General features: G+C 49.0%; 7 protein-coding genes across 7 annotated transcripts; 3 read left to right on the top strand and 4 right to left on the bottom strand.

The window, feature by feature from the left end:
• Positions 1–443: 443 nt before the first annotated feature.
• CGCS363_v006294 (putative feruloyl esterase) lies at positions 444–2,119 on the top strand (the record flags this gene model as incomplete). The annotated part of the gene is made up of 3 exons (XM_036638143.1): positions 444–926; positions 986–1,732; positions 1,790–2,119. The coding sequence occupies 3 exons, from the start codon at positions 444–446 to the stop codon at positions 2,117–2,119; spliced, it is 1,560 nt and encodes a 519-aa protein (XP_036495721.1).
• A 710-nt stretch (positions 2,120–2,829) lies between these two features.
• exoI (Beta-hexosaminidase) lies at positions 2,830–4,992 on the top strand (the record flags this gene model as incomplete). Its single annotated transcript, XM_036638142.1, has 1 exon — positions 2,830–4,992. One exon carries the CDS (start codon positions 2,830–2,832, stop codon positions 4,990–4,992), a length of 2,163 nt encoding a protein of 720 aa, XP_036495898.1.
• A 1,234-nt stretch (positions 4,993–6,226) lies between these two features.
• On the bottom strand, positions 6,227–7,671 carry stcB-2 (putative sterigmatocystin biosynthesis P450 monooxygenase STCB; the record flags this gene model as incomplete). The annotated part of the gene is made up of 3 exons (XM_036638141.1): positions 6,227–6,488; positions 6,537–7,156; positions 7,231–7,671. 3 exons carry the CDS (start codon positions 7,669–7,671, stop codon positions 6,227–6,229), a joined length of 1,323 nt encoding a protein of 440 aa, XP_036495899.1.
• A 1,138-nt stretch (positions 7,672–8,809) lies between these two features.
• On the bottom strand, positions 8,810–9,824 carry CGCS363_v006291 (uncharacterized protein; the record flags this gene model as incomplete). The annotated part of the gene is made up of 3 exons (XM_036638140.1): positions 8,810–9,169; positions 9,220–9,396; positions 9,453–9,824. 3 exons carry the CDS (start codon positions 9,822–9,824, stop codon positions 8,810–8,812), a joined length of 909 nt encoding a protein of 302 aa, XP_036495896.1.
• A 679-nt stretch (positions 9,825–10,503) lies between these two features.
• On the bottom strand, positions 10,504–12,335 carry CGCS363_v006290 (Lactose permease; the record flags this gene model as incomplete). The annotated part of the gene is made up of 4 exons (XM_036638139.1): positions 10,504–11,146; positions 11,205–11,589; positions 11,659–12,066; positions 12,128–12,335. The coding sequence occupies 4 exons, from the start codon at positions 12,333–12,335 to the stop codon at positions 10,504–10,506; spliced, it is 1,644 nt and encodes a 547-aa protein (XP_036495897.1).
• Positions 12,336–14,296: 1,961 nt separating this feature from the next.
• CGCS363_v006289 (uncharacterized protein) lies at positions 14,297–16,287 on the top strand (the record flags this gene model as incomplete). Its single annotated transcript, XM_036638138.1, has 2 exons — positions 14,297–14,820; positions 14,895–16,287. 2 exons carry the CDS (start codon positions 14,297–14,299, stop codon positions 16,285–16,287), a joined length of 1,917 nt encoding a protein of 638 aa, XP_036496803.1.
• A 705-nt stretch (positions 16,288–16,992) lies between these two features.
• On the bottom strand, positions 16,993–18,748 carry CGCS363_v006288 (uncharacterized protein; the record flags this gene model as incomplete). The annotated part of the gene is made up of 2 exons (XM_036638137.1): positions 16,993–18,382; positions 18,435–18,748. The coding sequence occupies 2 exons, from the start codon at positions 18,746–18,748 to the stop codon at positions 16,993–16,995; spliced, it is 1,704 nt and encodes a 567-aa protein (XP_036496802.1).
• Positions 18,749–21,398: the final 2,650 nt, after the last annotated feature.

The following is a 21,398-nucleotide window of genomic DNA, read 5'->3' as shown; positions in this document are numbered from 1 at the left end:
AAAGGCAGTCCAATATAGTGCTGCAGACAAAGAATGCCCCATGCGTGCTATGAAATTTTTGACTATCTGATCTCGAAGCCAATGATGATGCCCTGATTGCAAGTGCCGACATAGGCTACGTCGGGGTCTCCGGAGGACCGGCACGGAGCCGGCTCAATTGTGGGCCCACATCCGCTCTCGTATTCGATACGGAATTTTTTGAGTGGACGAGTCACGCCGGCGACCCTCAATCATTGGAAGATGCCCTCTCACAATCGAGAATTTAGACGACGGATGACAAAGAGATTAATTTCATCGATGAATGCCTCATTTTACTCAATCTCCCCAGGATGAAGACCTTGGCGATCCAAGTCCTGTTAGCAGTACTTAAAGCTCTGTCCGAAGCCACAGCATGCCTGACTTGCTAATCCGACAACTTGTAGCATCCCTTTACAACAGCAGCCATGTCCGCTCTCGCCACCAATACCACGGGCTGCGGCTCTGCAGCGTTCACCAATACCACCCTTTTCGGAGCTCAAATCCACTCAATTGAAGCCAACCTTGTCACCGATTATAGTTTCAATGTACCTAAGGGCTGGACGTATTCACAGCCGGCTCTTGACGTGCAGAATGCCACCTTTTGTAACGTAACGGTGACTTACAGCCACACAACTCAGGACGACAGTATCATTGTGGAAGCTTGGCTACCAACCCAAGAGAACTACAACGGTCGACTTCAGGCAGTTGGAGGTGGCGGGTGGACGCCGGGCCGCTTCATTCTCAGCTACGCTGCCATGATCAACGCGGTCGCCAGCGGCTATGCTACCGTCACCACCGATGCTGGGATCCCCACTGCTCAAAATCCCACCGACTGGCTGTTGAAGAGCCCCGGAGTTCTCGACACGAATGCGCTGCAAAACTTTGGCCAAGTCGCCATGAAAGACGAGGTTAGTCAAGTATCTGGCTCTGCGTCCTGTTCCGCCGCACTGACTAATCGTTTCATCAGGCTGTCATTGTGAAGCAACTTATTTCATCTTACTACGGTCAAGAGCCTCTCTATTCCTATTGGAATGGCTGTTCCCAAGGCGGCCGCATGGGCATGAAGGTCGCGCAGCAGTACCCAGATGTCTACGACGGCATCATGGCGGCTGCCCCGGCGCTGAACTGGGCCGAGTTCTACATCAACTCTATCTGGCCTAGCTTCTACATGGAGAACACGCAACAGTTCCCCCGCAACTGCGAGCTCAACGCGCTCACTACTCTCGGAATTGCTGCTTGTGACGGTTTAGATGGCGTGAAGGATGGACTCATCAGCAACCCTGAAGGTTGCCGGGCCGCCTTCGATCCCTTCAGCCACGTCGGCGACTCTTTCTTCTGCTCTACAACCAACACCACACTCGCAATCACCCAAGCCGCCGCCGCCGTTGCCAACGCCTCATGGACCGGACCCCGCTTCTCGAATGAAAAGTTCTTGTACGATGGCTACGAAATCGGAAGCGATCTCTCAGTCATTGCTCCGACCAACTGCACTGGAGAGGTGTGCACCAGCGCTGGCCGTGCGAACATCCTCTTCCCCTGGCAAGCCTTCGTCATGAAGGATCCGAGCGCGACTCTTCCCAACATCACCGATGGAACTTTTGATACCATCTACCGCGCTGTGAAGCTAGCTTTTGCTTCCAACATGGAGACCGACGAAGCCGACCTGCGAGACTTCAGAGACGCCGGCGGGAAGCTTATGACTTACCACGGACTTGTGAGTTGCCTGCTATCATCTTCCCCCTTGCATCTGCGGTGATACTGACTGTTTTAGGCTGATCAAAGCATCTCTCCGGGAGGCACACTTCGCTACTACAACAAGGTCGCAGACTTTGTCGGGAACGTCACCTCGTTCTACAAGTACTACCGCGTGCCCGGTCTTCAACACTGCTGGGGAGGTAACGGCGGCCAACCCGAGCAGATGTTTTCGCAGCTTCGAGCTTGGGTTGAGAATGGCACTGAACCTCAATCTTCGCCGGTTATTGTAACGACCTCCAACAACACTGCTCAGCAGCAGATCTTGTGCCCCTACCCTCAGAAGGCCACCATGGATACTTCTTGCGCCAGTGCCAACTCCACGCTTTGCTGGTCTTGCTCCGAGTAATTGGGCTGACACTGAGCACCCCTCGAAAATACTGCAACATACCTTCGTGGTACACAACCCTGAAAGCTGTCATCATCCGGTTCACTTCTAACATTGCCAAATATTCGTTCAAATAATTGCAATCTCAATAAAACCCAATCTTGTTGTGTCTACTACTTCAACTGCTTTGATTGCAACATGAATGGCTAGACTGCTTGCGCTCAGTATCGTTGTTGACATCTTGCTACAATTGCCACTTGCACATGTAACTTCTCATGCCAAATTCAATGATTATTCGCGACGTTGGATTCTGACCATTTGCAAGTCCCAAAGCCAACCCTCGGTTTCCTGAGACGTGCAGTTCTGGAACCCGGTACTGTTGGTCATCATCAATTGTTTCTTCGGTTAAGTGGCTCCCTCGCATTCCCAGTGCACAAGGGCCCTTGGCACTAAGGTATGGCGGTCTAGTCGGCATCCCTGCGCCGAATCAATGATCATTGTTGCGTGACGTTACTATCGCACAACATGCGTTGTTACATCAAGATCCCAGCTGGTTGTGCGGGGTCTCTCTTATCTAGGTTAAATGACGTGAGGGGCAACCAGAGATACGAGAGAGATCAGACGCAATACAAGTAGTGTTGATCTGTCAAAATGCTGACCGACCACACCTTTTTCGAATACAGTTGCCAATCGGAGTTTCGTTGAGCTGTGACGGCATTGCATCAAATCCAATGGTTGTCGGAATCATCGCGGCGCTGCTATGCGCTCCGGCATTGACCTGGGGGCTCCAACTTCTCCCGCCCCCGCTCCGAACATCGGGATCGGCGGCCACCGGAGCGGTGTGGTCGTCGGCAACGAGCCCAAAGACTATTTTCATTGAAAACGAGCTTGCATGCAAAACCGATACGGATGGCCTCACATTAATACCACCTAGTGGCTTCGACTTTGCCACACTCTTCCGAGAGGACATCAGCAAGCTCACAGGCGAGAACTGGACTTTGCAGCGTGTGGATCGCATCGCCAATGTCAACGCTAGCGGTATCCTTCTCGGCTCGTTCACGGGCAACAGATCTGCGATCACCTATCAAAACGGCAAGTCCACATCGGAAGGCTATGAGCTTACTGTCTTGCCTACCGCCGCAGTTATCGGTGGTACCGGAGCCCGGGGTATGTGGTGGGGAACAAGAACGCTCTTGCAGCTTCTCGTTGCCCATAATGGAAGCCTTCCTGTGGGAACGACAATTGATGCACCGGCATACGAGACACGCGGGTTCATGCTAGACGCCGGCCGCAAGTGGTATGCACCAGGATTTTTGAAAGAATTGTGCAGCTACGCGTCTTTCTTCAAGCTGAGCGAGTTTCACTACCATCTCTCCGACAACTACCCACTCAATCGCGGAAAGAACGAATCATGGCAAGACGTCTATTCACACTTCTCATTGAGACCCGAGGACGAGTCACTGCTACCAATTCTGCATGGCCGCGACAATGAGACTCTGAGCCGAGAGGACTTTGTCGATTTGCAAAGCCATTGCGCTGCGAGGGGTGTCACTGTCATTCCCGAGATTGAGGCTCCTGGCCACTGCCTGTATCTGACAAAGTGGAAGCCAGAACTATCTCTGGCAAAGCGCGACTTACTCAACCTGTCGCATCCGGACACTATCCCAGCGGTGAAGCGCATCTGGTCTGAGTTTCTCCCTTGGTTCGAGACTAAGGAGGTCCATGTGGGCGCGGACGAGTACGACGCTACGCTCGCCGACGACTACATCGGCTTTGTAAACGAGATGTCGGAGTTCATCAACTCCACAACCGGCAAGAAAATTCGTATTTGGGGAACAGAAGAGCCCTCAGAGAATCTCACCATCTCGAAAGACGTCATCATCCAACATTGGCAATACGGGCAGTCGGACCCAGTGCTCCTTGCCAACACTGGATACGAAATCATCAACTCAGAAGATTGGTGGGCATACATGTCCATCAAGAACGATCACATGCCCATTCTTCCGGCTAGATACCCACAATTCTTCAACGAGAGCCGAGTGCTCAACTTCGCCGATGAATCGGGCTGGCAATGGACACCGGCCGATTACAACCCGTTCAACAAGACTGAGCAGGTGCCGGACGCGTCTCCAGATAATAAAGGTGCCATTTTGGCAGCATGGAATGATAACGGGCCAGACGCATCTACTCAGCTTGAAGCATACTACGCAATGCGTCGGGGAATTGCACTAGTTGGAGCCCGATCCTGGTCTGGCAGCCGTGGCCCCAAGCTTGTGGACGACGACGTCTCAAACAGCATCGATGTCTTCTCGCCTATTGCACCTGGGCAGAATCTGGACCGAGTTTTACCGCCCACTGGTTCTTCCAAGTCTCTCATTTCGTGGAGTCGCTCTGACAAAGACGTGGCAGAGGTGCATCTTGGACGTGGTAGCAAGGGAATGAACTATTCCCTTACACTCAACGCAACGGGTCCCTTCACTCTCTCAGGCCCAGACAACACACTATCCCTTGGGAACGACGGAAGACTTGTTTTCAATACGGATGGCTACCTATACCCCCTGCGATCTGTGAACGAGAAGGACGCGCTTGAACTTGATCCTGGACATCCGGGACGCATTTGGGTGAATGTAAGCACCTCGACACATGATCCGGTGACGGTGTCGGCACTACCAGCAGAGATAAGGATTGAGACCGATGTCTTGCATGGCAGCGTAGCATGGATTAACGGGGTGTTTGCCGGACGATTTGAGGTATTCGTCTACGGCGGTCGCAACACGCAATTCAGCTGGAGCCAAATGGCCTTTGTTGCTCCCCTTGACAATATCACAGGGTCAGGACTGCAAGGTCTTGTTGTTGAGGACCTTCAAAAGAATAGCACTAGGTATCGGAGGTAAAAGTAGTGCATAGAGAAGTGTGTCACTATTCTCGATACGGTCTTGACAGCCTAGTAATACAGCAAGTCGTGCGATGGTGTTTCCTGAGCGTATCCTATGTCTGGAGAGGGATGTTTTCTATTGTTTGAACTCATGTTGAGGAAGTTTCGAGCCCACCCAGTAGGGGTTTTCACAGTAGGGGAAAAAGCAGTAAAAGCACCTCGGTCAGTGCCTAGTCTAGTAGCTTCGTAGTATACGTACCTAAGGGTCTAGAATAACTACCCGCGCTGACCCTAACTTGCTATACTATTATAGCTATCAGCCTTATTAATAATAGCTTTATTACTAGTAAGGTTAATAGCCTCACCTACGTAACTTATAAGTGAGATATATACTAAAGATAGTTTTATAAAGTCTTTAGCTATAGAAAAGCTTATCTTAGTTATATACTTAAAATACTACTTATACTAAACTTTAAACTTATTCCTTACTAAATAAACTACTTAGATTCTTATACTTTTATAATATATTCTATTTTACTTAATTTATAAGATCTTATACTATAAAGCTTTACTTAAAGTATACTTTAAGATATTAAAATTAATACTAACTATAAAGCTAAGTTTATAGCGATTAATAAGATAATACTTTTTAATATATAGAGCTCTAAGGACTAAATAGCTATAGCTAGGTCCTACTTTAAGGTCTTAGAAGCTAACTTTAGTAGTAATAATATAGAAACTACTTATTTACTTTAATAAAACCTCTTACTTAATAATATAGATATATTTACTACTAATCCTAATATTTACGCCTACTTTAATAACATCCTTAGTAGGGTAGTATAGCTAGTAAGTTAACTAGGCTAACTATAATATTATAGGTGTTACTAATAAATATAGAGATAGAGGGTATATATAAAGGTTAATAGATAGGTTAGAAAGCTAGAGAAAGTCTGCTATAGTAATTAAACTTAGTTAAAGTTATGAAGTTATTATTGAAGTAATATTAAAGGTAATAAGATTATAATAGCGCACCTAAGTGTATATAGGGGAAATAGGGCTAAAGAGATAGTAATCTATAAGACTATCTAGCTGAGCAGAAATCCAGGGCGATCACATGACTAGTAGGCTGTTAGCTAAAGGGTGAAGTCGGAGGTCGTTGCAGTACAGGTTCCAGGTAAAAGTCACAGTAGCTGGCCAGAGGCCTTGTTTGAACTCATTAGATGCTATGTTTGCGAAATCACCGCATTTTCTCAAGCGTCAAGCGTGACATCACACTGGTGGCCAACGGGCGCAATAATGAAGAAGTTCTCCATATCCATCATGGAGTCCTTCATTGATGCCGAAAGCTTCAAGCCAGGGCATTTTCTGAACAACAATGCGGCACCCATCCTGAGCTCCATGCGAGCCAAGTGGAGTCCAACGCACACGCGCGTTCCCGCTCCAAAAGGGCAGAATGTGCTCTTTTGCAAGGGACTTAGCCCATTTGGATTAAGCCATCTTGTCTCATCAAATCTTTTTTGGTTAGCATTCGTAGTCCTACATAGGCTATGCGCGACTTACTTGAGTGGCTCGGGCCAGATCTCGGCGTTTCGATGAAGGGTAAATGCTTGTGTCTCAACCTGCAAACCGGCCGGGATGAAATAGCCTCCCAGAGTTGTGCCTTTTGAAGGGACTACGCGTGACAGATTGCTTGGTAAAGCAGTGTAGAGCCGCAAAGTCTCCTCAACAACCGCGTTCAGGAGGGGCAACTTCTCCAAGAAAGCATCCTCTAGCAGCAACGACTCCTCGACCGCCGCTACCTCCTCTTCCAGTCGAGATTGGAGATCAGGTCTCTTGAGCACAGCCCAGACGAGGTAGGTTAGTGTCGATGATGTCGTGTCAGCACCCGCGAATATGAAGTTGTTAGCTTCAATCCTGATATCTTGCGGCGTAAGATCTACTTTCTCGTTCGCGTCGCATTCGGCCAGCATATTTGCGAAGATGTTTGCCTTGTTGTCTCGGTGTCTCATCAAATTGGAGACGGCCTTGCCGCCATATTCGCTGACTTTATTGCCAGAGTTGAGAACCCTCTGCAATGCTCTGATGGGGATGTATCCAGAGATTTTGTGGAGCCAGGGCAACTCATAGCTGAGTGTTGCGCTGATCGCGGCCATGTGGAGGGTTTCGATGTAGTCGTTTTTCTGTTGCTAATTAGCCAGCGAACTCAAAGGTCGCGAGTGTACCGTGAATAACACCAAAGCTGGGTGTAGCTGACCTTGCCACTCTCAAGAAGCTCAAAAGACTCTCCAAATGCCAGCTGGCCGATCACATCCGAGGCCATGAGAAGCCACCAGTGGAGCACGTCCGCGGAACCATTCAGTGCCTCGGCCTTAATTCTGTCGACAGCTTTGACGACCTTTTCTCTTACGACTGATTCGCAATTCTGTCGGATATTGGCAGTGGAGAAAGCGCGGGCGAACAACTTGCGCCGCGCTGCATGTCTCTTCGTGTCTGTCATGGCGAAGACCCCAATACCAATACCGGATCCGCCGGAGAAGTCCTCGTACCATTGGGTCTTAACAAAACCCGACCCAATGCGGTGAATGGCGGTAAAACCTTCGGGGTCTGCAACGGCAACTTGAAACGGCGATATTCTGACGATGGGTCCGTAGCGGGAATGCAGAGCATGCACATAGTGGATTCGGCAGCCGCTCATAGTCTTGTATTTCAAGACATAATGTGTGAATCGAGTGTACCATGGTCCAGGAATATGGCTTAAGGGGTTACGCAGGCCCAAGAATAGTAACTGGCCGTATGGTAAGATCATTATTCTAGTCAAAGCCCTCTTGCTTATCGAGATTTTGTGGTTTCCGAACTCACTCGAATTATTGCGAATGCGGCAAGGCCTATGCACGCCCAAGGGAGCATGCCAGTTTCGATGGCGTGCATTGTGAAGACCCGGTGCTGAGGTTGAGGCGATAAAGTCAGAGAGTGAGGAGTATTTTCTACGATGTGAGTTCCCTTTCAACATATACGTAAAGAAGTGGGAGAATCTTTAGCCCATGCTCTGACTGATTTCGCTGACACTTTCGGCGCCGGACTCGCAAGTAAGCCGTAAGCCGATACCCCAGATAATACCCTAAAAGACGTTTTGAACGGGGTCAATGAAACGGGATCAAATCCTTAAGACGCAGATGGTTGATCAGTCGCGCGATTGAAAATCCGCGGGATGTAACTCGTGGACGGGAAGTCTACCTTGATCTTCGCGTGATCACCTGCAGCCGCTCGCTTTAGTTCCAGCTGCATCCATCCCAAGCGTGAAGACTAGCCAATCAATGTCAATATGATGCGTTCGTTGACCAACCGAAATGAAGATCGCAAGTGGAAAACAAGGATCGCCTATTTCTTGGGTTACGTCAAAATGGGACGAGGCGAACTATTTCGGGGTCCGGAAGCTGCAGCCCATAGCCGGTGGGAGGGGAACCGCTCCAATTCCTACTTGTCTACAAAGTCTGCATGGCAATGGAGCAAGCAAAGTTTACGGACAGGAAAATCAACGCATCACCACGTCATTTTGAGATCTCTCAGGTCGTTGGATGACTAGAAATACTTAGGGTAGATCAAACTGCTTTCTCATCGTCGACTTCGAAGCTCACTGTCGGCGTAGGTTGACCAGCTCATCCCTCCGGCCGCTAGGCCTCCCACAATCAGTTTGACAGTAATTCGCTGTTCTTTTGACCGCTTCGTAATTCGGACGAATTCGGACGGCATCGGATATTTTGCAAATGGCCGACGTTCGTCGCGACACTTTGGGCATGCTGAATTGTGAAGGTCTGGCGAGACAGCGACAGCGTTCATTCATGTTGTGCAAGCATCTCCCGCAACTCTTCCTGCAAGCTGGTATGACATCTGACCGTGTCCTTGCCATCTTCATAGTCTTGAGCCATTACTCCACCAGGCAACTGTGCTTTGATGAACTTGACAAACTCCGGGAGATAGACTTCCGGAATTTGCTTGCCCCAGTACTGCGCAAGTCCAGCCTCGGGGACCAGAATCATGTCGCCTTTTCTTCCGGTAACGGCCTCGAGAGCTTCTTTTACATCGAGTGGGCTGTAATGCTGGGGTCCAAAAAGTCTTATGTCTCGCTGTCTTGGGTCGATGGCGTCGGCAAGGAGTGTCTCGGCGCAATATTGGCCAATATCCTTGGCGCTAAGCTGCGAGGCCGTCAGTGAATACTCTCGTGCGCCTGACATTATGAGCTTACCATAGGAATCTTCCAGTCTGCTGGTGAGAATGGCGACTCGAACCTCGGTGGGTCTTCCTGCATCGTCTTCGAGGCCTCTTGCCAAACATGAAAGTAGTAGCCCGGTCGTACTATGATGACTTCCGGTGCCGCATCTCTAAGAATATTGTCCGCGATGTTGTTGAGCTTGAGTGTGCCCTTGATATATGTTCAGCGATTACCGCATCGTGGATCTTGCTCCAGTCAAGACTCACAATCTTCTCCGGTTCATGCTGGGCACCTAACGCCGATTGGATGACCAATCTTTTGACACTTCGAGATTCTTTCAGTGCGTTTGCAACAAAGTTGGCCGTCTTGTGAGCGAATTCTGCTTGGTCTGTTCCATCCCAAGTTGGTGGCGGAATGTAAAGCACGGCATCTGAGTTGGTCAAGTCGAGACCTTTTCCAGTGGCAATGTCTCCTTGAACCGCTTGAAAGTTGGGAAGACTGGTAAATTCGACGGGCGCTCTCGTGACGTCTCGGTAGATTCCGCGGACAAATGGTTTTGATTCCGACTCAAGTAAGAATCGAATGGTGTGTCTACCTGCCTGTGTCGATGCAGGAAGAACGGTAATGTGAGAAGGCATCGCGAATGGAATTGAACGAAGGCCTATACTTTTGCATACAAGCTAGGTCGACATGAGGGAATATTGTAACTGACGCAGTTGGCTTTTATACTTACTCCAACGATGGCGGAATTTGAAGCACCTTATGGAACGCTTATTGCTCATGAGTGTCAGTTAGAGTAGCTTAGAAATGTTGGTTCACTAGATTGGCGAAGGATCAGTGCAATCACCTCATGAGGCAGTGCTACTTCGTAGATTAGAGGCCCCTTCGCTGCGTTCTGACCACTGATTTCTGACTGCATATCTTGGCGGTTGGAAATCAGAAGCGGAATTCAAAAGCCGCTTACTTCCAAGACCCTAGCGGCTTATGCCCTGTAATATGCACTGTCATCGAGCACGATGCAAGCGCCCAAGTAAACTTGAATTACTAGTTGTGATGACTAACGGCGTGCACCTGCCCCGGTCCTAATGATTAATATATATCTTGAGCGCTACGTCTGATATTTTGAAGGTGTTGTATAACCCCAAGACCATGAATGATTTTCTGCAACAACTGAAAAAAATATCATACTTGATACGGCAAGTCTTCATTGATAATGTCTGGGAACTCATATCGAGTGAAATTGGTGAGCAGATTGAGGTGGAATGTTCTATAAATGATTGAAGTTCTGTTAAGGCATTCTGGCCGCTGCAATCAACCTTAAACTTCGTCCTTCACCTTCACTCCTCCGCTGTCGACAAGCACCCGTGTCTTTTGAAGACTTCGTTTGACCGGCTTTGGATCGTTGAATATCTCCTCGATCTCTTCCAGAGTCCGCTCCTTCGTCTCCACACAGGCCATGTACATCAGTACTAGATGGACGAAGTGAAGGACAAGGAAAATAGTGTAGGTTTTCCAGCCAATATGCTTTAAAGATACGGAAGTTCCATATGTGTTGATGAAACTAGCAACTCCCGAGATGAATCCCTTGACACCCATACCCTTCGCGCGGATCTCATTGTTGAGGATCTCGGATGGGTACAAGGCTTGCAGAGGCGTCCAGCAAAATGACCAGAAAATTCCGTAGAGAAAAATCATTGCGATGAAAGAATATGCTTGGGACGTGGGGAGAGAGCCTTCTTCGCTGTTCTCGGCCCTGGCCGCGAGCACATTGATAGGGATGTAGACCAAGCCGGTAAGAAACGTGCCCCATAAGAAGAGGGGACGACGACCAACTTTGTCAACAAAGAAGGATCCACAGAGACCACCCACGAAAGAAGTGACTGTGTTGAGTCCGTTGAGAAGCAGTTGGCGGCGAGAGTCTGTAATACCGATGCCTCTTACCATGGCGGGAAGGTAGTACCTGGTAGAGTCGGTTTAGCTAGTGCGTTCCCCATGGAAATACTGAAGTCTCTACTTACGAGATGACGGCCCCGCCGATGAATTGGGCAAAGACCGCAACAAGCATCACAAGCCACATGCGGTATCGATTTGGACGATTGTTGACGAGAATCTTGTAGTTCCAATTATGATTGTTCATCTCCTGTTCACGCTCGAGAGACTCTTGAATCTCGTCGATTTCGAGCTTGACGAGAGCCGAGTTTGGGTTCTTGTTGCCGTGATATTTGGTCAAGATTGACTTTGCTCTTTCAGTCTTTCCTTGAGACCAGAGCCATCGAGGACTCTCGGGGAGGAACCAGGCAAGGGACACAACAATAGTGGCTGGAGTAAGCTGTACGATGTATGGAATGCGCCACGACCAATCGTTGGGGATGAAGTTTGTGCCGTAGCATGTCCATGCAGCAACTACGTCCAAGATGTCAGAAAATGTTCCCCGAAATTGGGACGTACGATCTAGATTCGCAAGGTACTTACTATTCGCGCCGATATACCAGCCAAGAACGTTGTACAAGCCACCAGCGAGACCGCGCCAAGTTGGGTAGGCAATCTCAACGAGGAAGACGGGCGCAGAAGTTGCGCACATCGGAGTTCCAATACCAACAATGAAGCGGCCGACGAAAAACTGGGGAAGCTGATAACTGCTCGCCTGAAGGACGGAACCGAGGATGATTGACGTGGCCCCAGAGAACATGCAGGCTCGACGGCCCCATCGGTCCATGATGTAGCCGCACGCGAGACTGCCCACAATGTTTCCAACGGTGTAGATGGAAAATACTGCACCGTTAAGCTCGCCAGTCAAGCCAATCTTGAAGCGGTCTTGGAAGGGGTCCATCGCATTGATAGCGCTCATGACTGAGCCATCGTAGCCATTCATGACGCCATCTGAAGTTGTCCCGTTAGCTCAGAGACCGGATAGATCCGCCGAACAATTTCTGCGACTTACTCAGAACGCAAAGTGCCATCATGGCGTACAAAGCCATCTGCGTTGCCGACTTGTAGTCGGGCTTATCTTTGGCGATGGCATCAGCGAGCGCAACCGACTGCACATTCACTTGCTTCACATGGCGGTTGTTGAGATCGCCCTTCTCAGCTTCCACCGCAGAGGTAGTTGCCTCTATGTGATGCTCTGTAGCCGAAGTATGTTTCTCCATGGGTACCTCGGGCTGTCTAGCTCTGTCAACGCGTAAACAGTCATGTCTGTGATGGCTCACCCCGCAGTCTTTATAACGATGCCTGCAAAAACCTCCAACCACCGCCGAGACGGTATCCACGGATTTTGCACCAACAAAAAGACCTTTTGAGGAACGGATAAACCCAAGCCAAGGCCTCGGGTGGGGTGAAGTGTCTAGACTCTGCTAACCCTGGTCTTCCCCGGAACCCCGCATGCACCTCATCGCGCCATCTTTGGGCCTTCCTGGGGGTTCGGAGGATCTCAACACGGTATCATGCATATATCACCGCTTGCCAAGGCGGCATTGTAAAACCCCGCTCTGATTTTGGGTGGTTGGCTAGTCTCCTGACACCCAAAGCCTGCATATCATCCCGAAGAGACGGACGGCAATAGGATATACGGCAAGCGAACCGAGCGGTTTTGAATCAGTTGGTCAACCCGGGCAGCTAGATTGATCACCAACGTGACCTACGACCGAGAATTTTCCGAGTGCCCACTGAGTCACCATGGGTTAAGGTAAGCCTCACAGGCTGAATTCGTGAGTTATGACACATGACTGCCAAATAAATGTGACATGGCTCCAATGAGTTAATCCATCGTCACTCTTGGAGAGGTTCAAATACCATATGTTTCGTTCGTCTTCGAGAGGGACCTGCTTGTTTCTCTCCATTACACAAAACATGGCGTGTAGCAGCATTGAAAACAAAGAAGATATGGTGGTGGTGGTATTGTTTAATCGCCGGCACGTCCCTGCATAGGGCAAAGGGCGTCCGCGTCGAGCTACATGCCGCATCCCATCCCATCCCATCTTGTTCCGTATAGCATGAACCAATGGCGGATTAACAACTCCGGTAATGATAACGGAGATAACCAAGAAGGAAAAGTGAGTGCGATGATGGAATGTCTCATTTCCACCGGTCCACTCGTTCCGACCTCTGTATGACTAGTCCATGTCGGCATTTGCGTTCGTTTCATTTGGAATTTATTCCGCCTTTGGAACAGCTGAACCGTTTGAATGTCCGCCTTGGGTAAGGATCTTACCACTTGGGAAGGTTATCTGTGTCTCTTTTCAAGCCCACGTTACTGGGACCAAACTAATGCAAGACGCACAAGAGGGAAAGCGGATCAAATCGATTTTCAGTTGACATTCCAGACTAGACGCTACCACAACCCTCTGATCATCCCTCGGCCGATGTCTCAACTTAAAACACAGACGTCATACCCAATTAGGACTTCAATTCCGTGTGGAGGCACGCGAGCTTTGAAATACAGAGCTGAGTCTCAAGCCTCAATCACATTCGGGCCGCACCGAGAGAATATGTGCCGACCACCACGGCGACTAACAGGCCTGTCTAGATGCTTTCTACGGATGGATTAGACTGGCGATGTGCAGGATACAGCAAGATTCAAGTCCATCCCAGCTTGAGCTTCTCCCACGGGTCGCGAGTGGCGAAGATTCTAGATTTCACCTTGTTTCGCGTCGGAATGGAGGCTGAGACGGATGCTGCTGAAAACGCATTGCCCTCTGAGATTTCTTCAGGCATGGACTTAGAGTAGTCGGAATATCCATGACGCGAGCACTACAGTCCCACAACTTCACCACTGAAAATGCATGTCAGGCAAGCTGGGCCTGGCCTTATTCGACAAGCCACAAAACCCGCCTTCGAAAATGTCGCCAGATGATATCAAAAGCCATGCTTGGAATAGTCAAGCGTTTGAGCCGTGTGCAGTTCCACTCCAAAGTGACACTCTCTAAATCTAAAGATGGAATCGATCAATCCGGATGTCGTCGAGAACGTTGGCAGGCCCGCAAAACGAGTTGCGTCTTATAAATTCCTTGGCAAACACATCCAAGACTCTGGTAGTTGACAAGTCTTGCATTGACAACAGCGATTTACGAGAGCTGGCCTCCATCTTCAATTCATTCCATTAGCGAGCAATATGTCACACAGCACTATGCACGCGACCTCACATGAGCACCGCGGCTCTGCGGCATCAACTGTCCTGCAAGAGTCTGCATACGGAAGCGATAAGAAGGCCGGCGTGATACACGTTCATCCTCAATTTCCGACTGAGGAATATCACCATACCACCAGGCAGCCCTCCACAGGGTACAAGCTTGTCAGTGCGTGGTGGAGTCTGGAGCTGGCATCCACCGCCATCTGTGTTGGCTTCTTTGCAACATACTGGTGGCTTCTCGAACATTATGACGACAAGCCTGTGAGCAAGTGGAAAGGCCCACAGGCTCGGCTATCCCCACTCAAGAACCTTCCAGCCGCTGCTGCAATAGTTATGACTGCATTCAGGGTCTTTCTGAGCTATCCCATTGCAGCATCGATGGGCCAGTTGAAATGGCATCACTTCGGACGACCGTGGCCCAGACCAGTTGCAGATCTGCAGGCTTTTGACGCAGCATCTCGAGGCACTTTTGGGTCTGCCAGACTACTCTTCTCTAAAAATATCTTGTACGTTGTTCTTATTATTGTATTTTCAAGGTGCACAGTTCAACATCGCAATGTTATTACTGACGCCACATCAGCCACTCTATACACATTTCCCTTGGCTGTGTTCTGATCCTCGGAACTCAGGGGTTACAGACTTTGGGGCAGAGCGCTATCACTCAACACGCCGGAACTTACTGGGAAAAGGAAATGCCCGGTGTTTTGAACGCAAGAATTCCATTCTGCAAACTATACAACATCTCAGAGACGCACGACATAGATCGGAACGGCATAAACGGAACGAATCAGCAAGCCTCAGACGCAGACCCACGCACTCGTGCGGCCCTCCTTTCTGCTTGGTCACGCATCTTGAAGCCAAAGGCCATAGACCATCAAGTCACCACTATACCGGCTGATTGCTCAACGAAGAGATGCCAATGGAAAGATGTTACTACGATCGCTGTCGATTACCAGTGTGCCAATGCGTCAGCTGTTATCAACGCCGAAGGTTTCGCGTTTTCCAGTCAGGCCAATATCACCAATCGCGTCTCAGTACCAAGTTTCAACGGAGCTTTTGCGCATGCTCAAATCCGTCTGAAACCGAGTTTGACCATCCCCAACAGCAGTGTTTTCACATCTACATACTCAAACAGCCCTGGACTCATCCTCCACTTAGCTGCCATTGCTGAGCGTGGCGATGGTGAGTTTGAGGCGGCCGAATGTGTATTCAGCTGGGTGGTGGCTACATGGGGTTTCAACACCTATAACGTGACCAGCCTGTCGTTTGACCAGGGTAGCAACACAGACTATCACAACGTAACGCCTAATCCAGCTACGAATCGGGACAAGGATATAATCATTCATGCTCCTTGCAACACCGGACACAACATTACTAGCGAGGAAGACCCAGGCGGTATGAAATGCTCGTATACTGTCACGAACCATGCACACGAGGGACTGCGAAATTTCCTAGCAAATGCCCTCCGAGGGTTCACGTACCGAGAAAATTCAAAGACTCACACCATATTTCGGTCAGACAACACAATCTTCAATATCTTTCGGTCATCATGGCAACTAAGCTTCAAAGACCCAGGTGCGCAGACCGCCTTAAATACGACAATGGGTATCTATGCTCGCCAGATTGCCTTCGGAATTGGTGCTGCTGTAAGAGCCTTATCCAATGACACAGTGTCTGGGCAAGTCGAGCAGGAGGACCAAATTTTCAAGATCAACAAAGGCTATGTAGCTTATCCAGGGTGTTTGCTAGGCCTGACTATTTACCTCCTCTTCTATTCCATGTGGCGGACGAAGGGTGGACCCACTTGGAAGACTTCCTTGCTTCCCTTCTTGTATCATGGCTTCGAACTTCCGGCCACCGAGCCAGGCTATCATTGCCGGAACCTGGCATGGATGGAGGAAGCAAGCAAGCATAAGCAAGTAGTCCTGCGGGACGATGGCGACGGGTTAGGTCTTAAGCTGAGAAACTCTTAGACAAGCATCATTTAATCACACTTCAAGTCTCTGGACTTCTCTTTGCATGCGCCATCGTCGTGCCACCTTAGGAGCCCAAATCCATAATCTGATGCATTCCAGCCACAAACCTCCTTCTTCTTTCATAACAATAAAGCCTAGATGTAACTACATGTATCAGAATATTTGCGATGACTGGATGAGTAGAGACGAGAGTAAAGAGACCGAATGAATGTGATTATAAGGTGTCCTTTATGGGAAACGTCAATTTATGCTAATTCCTTCGAAATAACGTGAGCTCACAAGCCTGAAATCTTTGTTTGTTTCCATATGAGCCTCTAAGTCTGCTCATGTGGGGGTGTGAAAGACTAACAATGGACTATGTAAGACTATTCTAAAGCTAGACCGCGATCCCGTCATGTAAGCTTAATGTATCTGCTTGGGAAAGAGTGAGCTGTGTACTGGAGACTTACAATTGACTCATGATTCTAATCATGTGTAAAATCTGTACAGGTCCTTGTCAAACCTTCGCGCGTCCCTTCGATTCCTGGGTAATTCGCCTTCCATATCTGCCATGGAAATGTTCCGTGTCTTGAGCAGCCTCCATGCCAATATAGGTAGGCCACGGGAGACAAATACACACAAACCCAACACCATACCAGATATCACAATCCTATATCGCAAAAGCCTTCTATTATACAATCACTACATCTCTCAACACAGGTGCTAGAAACCTTCATCAGAAGTACCTCTATCCATATCTCTTAGCTTAAGGCCAAGACCATCGTCAGCGTCCCGCAAGACTACTTTTTTCTCTTTGCTAAATTCCTCCATCCACGGCAAGCTTGAAAGATCATATCTCGAGTCCAAAACTAGGCGATCAAAACCGTGAAACAAGTATAGAAGAAGGGATGACTTCCATACCGGCATGCTGCGGGTAGCCCATACTGTGAAGGCAAATAGATAGAGTGTCAGTATCAACATAGCCCCTGGATAAATGGTGTACTTCCACTCAATGTGAAATATTGGCTCAAATGACCCATTCTGTCCTTCCAGCTGCGTCGCTTGCTTGGTGCGGATGTATCCGGAGAGACTATAGATCGTATTCAACATATAAACCTCCAAGGTTGTGGTCAAGGGGTTTGGAAACATCGAGACTTTCACAAGAGTGGTTCTCCATGACCAGGCAAACAAGTCCATGACTGTGCTGCTGGGTATAAAGAGTGTACCGTTCTGATTCGGATCTCGGTACACATACCCGGTCATGAAGTCCGTCAGAAGCTTTCTAACGGTCAGATTTGCATCGTTGGTGATCTTGAAACTACATGTTTCGGTGTTTCTTTTGCCACTACAGGGAGCCTTAAACACGATGCTTTCATCTTCTGTAGAGGTCCGGTTCTCGGGAATGCTTTGGATGGATGCAACAGTCTGCGTCAGTGTCGAGCCTGAGTTATTGTGATAGACGGTCTCGGATACGTGCGCGGCTGTCCAGAAAATGAGACACTCCGCTGCATCAAAACTCTGCTCATCATGTTCAGCGATTGCCGCGAGATGAATTATCACGGCCCTTTGTCTGTCGGTCCTGTTGAAGCCGCTGTTTTCCGGTATTTTAGGGCTTGCCCTGAGGTTAATTATGGCTTGTCGACGAGTAGATAATCCGTTGGTAATGACGTCGATGCTTGAAGCTATGTCTGCCTCTTTCGAGTATCCATGTCCATCTCTGCCGAAGGTCGTTGCGGCGCTACAGCATTTCACAGCCATGCTGAGCGTAGTTGTATTATGCCATCGGCAATAGGTAGACGAGCAGTTGGCTGAAACCTGATCGATTTCTTGGTTCGCGAACAGTGGATTTTCGTAGAATGACCAAGCAGTGAATAGAGCTGCCTGCATTCCCGGATCCTCGCTGTAGTTCTGAGTGTCGACACCAATAATATCACGTCGGGCTGTGACATTGAACATCTCAGTTACTGGTAGTAACGCTACCGTTGTTTCGTTGATTCTGTGTTTCAGTGGCCAATATACCCTAGAGGGAGACGTGATGGTATTTTGAGTCGAGGATCCGAGATATAGAGTGTCTAGAGTGAGCAAGCAACCCAACGTTATATGGATGGAGTGGCTTTTGCAACATTAGCGAGAGCACAATGTTTGGAGAATAATAGTTCCCTTACAATCTTCTGCCAGATACGAGAAGCTTTATTGACCCAGATACGCCACGGGATGCTGCGTCAAATGTTTCCAACTCGGCTACTGGTCGCGAATACCGGCGTAGAAAGTAGTGCCACTTAAGTTGGCCCATTGCGGCGGTGATTGGGATGAATGAAAGAATTTTCAAAACTGTAATGATAGAAGATGCCGCAGACCCAAGATTATTGACGTAAAAGCTGGAGAAAACATGCGGCACTCTCTCGTTCCAGTAGCACACCCGATATCCGTCCCAACTATTGAGGAACCAGCAGTATAGCCCGAATACTGCGAAAGACATGATCATGCAGGCTATTTCCATATACCACTATCCAGTAAGTAATTTAGATACCGTCGAAGGGGGCTCGATAGCATGACAGGTGGCAGTGCTGGTCTCTGGTAGAGAAGGAGATTGTAGCCCCGCTGACTGTGAGCCGCCGCGAGGGCCAGTCTCGAAGTCCTTGGAGATTATAGTAGAAATAATAGAGTCTCTATGTTTTTCTGACGACATATTGCCGCATGTGAATTGTTGAGATTAATATGAGCGGCGGTCGTCCAGAGGTGCGAATGGGAATGAAGACTTGGTGGACTTTCCGGCTGGGTCTGAAATGTGACAAAAAGAAGTCGCCGTGATCGCCTTTTGAACTTTGAAGTGGTCAAGACCGCCTGCTTGAGTAAAAGGGCTTGTCCGTACTGAAGCTGTGACCCAATATTGCAAAGGATATATTCGGATACACGTAGGAAAGATGTTTTGAAACACGTATACGTCTCTCGTCGCAGCAGGCGGACCCCGAGACAGGTATTGACCAAACCAAAGGCCCAAAAATTCCATTCCGCCGGCGATATTGCGTATGTCTTTGGACAGCCTTGCGAAACAAATCAACAGGTGATTTTTCACTGCAAAGCGTCGGGGCTGCTCCCTAGAGAATCTATGCCTAGAAATGGCGCGGAGGGATCGAGTGTTGCATTCGTCTTTGACACACCCAAACATTCAGTCTTGAAGCGGAAGACATTCCATATTAGGTTTCCAACGTAAATTGATGAAGCTCGGGGTCCTCAAACCGGTGTCTGAAAGCTTGGCCTTGACCTGAGGTTAGGCTTCAGCATTCCTGGCGCCCCGTCGCCCCCAGAGCACGTAGTCAATGAGCCACGAAGCCGTTATCGGTGATTGCGGTGTAGGCCGGTGTCTACCTAGCGCGGCTCAGCAACTTCGTGTCTCGATGCTCGCGTACCCAGACATGTAGCCGAAGGGTAAGACATGGGATTTTCTAGACTACACCGGACCGTCACTAGGCGGCCGATCGAAGGGTTTCAGCTAAGCCACGTTGACGCCATGAGTCTATGAATGCCCGCAACAGGCGGGATCTTAATTAACGAGTGACACCACGATTTCAGCATAGGCCTGCGGGATATCTAGGAGAAAAGCAGATGCTAGCGAGACTGAGTCGAAGTTCCTTGCCATTTAGAACTTGATTCCAGGAGTCGAAAAGGTCGTCAATGAAAATCACCACTGTGTCCTAGCAAAGTCTTGACTGTAAGCATGGCGACTCGCTTCCTCTTCATATACCCCATAGGTGGTCATAGAGATTTCTCTAGCCCAGGCCATTCTGGCCCTCATATATTCCCCGGTCAGAGCCATACGCCAATCAAAAAGATGCGCCCACAGGCGGCAAACTGGGAAAAGAAAGTAGTATCACTACCTAGGCTTCCAATTTCTACATGAACCAAGATAACTGACCGTATACTTGAACATGCCATCAACTCTTTAGAGGGTTGCTTAGCAGATATAGCATACATTAACTTAGGTGGCGATGCTCACTTGGGGATTCCTCAGCCTTAAGCCAAGGCCGTCGTTCTCGTCGCGCAACGCAACCGTCTGGTAATTACTCACCTCTCTCATCGTTCCTAGACTAGAGAGGTCGTGTCCTTGCTTGTAAGGAGGATGTTGAAGCCCATGGTACAGAAAGGGGAGAAGTGAAGTCTTCCAGACTGGCATGCTTCGCGTCCACCACATCGTGAAGAGTAGGAGATACGCAGATAGGACCACCATAGTAAGTGGGTAGGCAATATGGTACCATGCTATCTCGCACAATTGGAGTGATCTGATTTGCCCGGGTGAGGTTTTGGTGGCCGTGGAGAGCAAGTAGCCGGTGATGCCTTTCGCCAAGTTGGACATATACTCGTTCAAAGTCTCGTTCAGAGACGTCTGTGTATCCAAACCCTTGCTGTCAATCCACGACCGGGCGAAAACATCTATGGCTTTACCGGTGGCTTTGAAGCGCGTGTTGTTATGCGAGTCTGGCAAAAAGTAGCCTGGTAAGAATTGCTTGAGATAATTTTGAAGCTGCAGTGTACCGGCGCGTTTGATCTTGTATTCACAATTTGGATCCCCAGACTTTGGGTTACAAGGTGCCTTAAAAATGGTGTCATTGTCGATTCCTGGGCGACTTGTTTTGTTGTACCATGTTGGTTCAATTATCTCCAATGGATTGTATGTTGATGCCGTGTACGAGGGTAACATGAGGCCTGGAAAGTGTTGCACCTGCCAATTCAAGACACACTCTGTTGCTGCAACTTCAGGGGCTCCGTCGTCAGCAATCGCTGCGAGGTAGATGATTACTGCCGACTGGTCTGGGAAAGCGGCTTTGAAGCTGCTAGTTTCCGGGATTTCTAAGCTTGCTTCAAATTTGAGTCGGGCTGGAGTAAAAGAAGAAGTGTTTTGGTTGCCAAGAGCGCGAACGGAGCTGTTGATGTTTGCTTGGTACGAATGACCAAATCCGTGGGGTTCCTTGGTCGCTGGAGCAATGCTGCACACGCTGTTCGCAGCGATTGTAGCATACCCTTCCCACTGGCAAAAGTCCACCTGGTCGCCCGAACAGTTTACGGGTAAGAAGGAAACCGGCACATTGGATTTCTGGAGATTCGTGTTGTATAGCCAAGCTGAATAGAGG

This window comes from Colletotrichum siamense, assembly GCF_013390195.1.
Source record: "Colletotrichum siamense strain Cg363 chromosome Unknown KSG_Cg363_contig04, whole genome shotgun sequence".
Classification (NCBI taxonomy): Eukaryota; Fungi; Ascomycota; class Sordariomycetes; order Glomerellales; family Glomerellaceae; genus Colletotrichum; species Colletotrichum siamense.
This window is presented reverse-complemented; position numbering and strand designations above follow the sequence as displayed.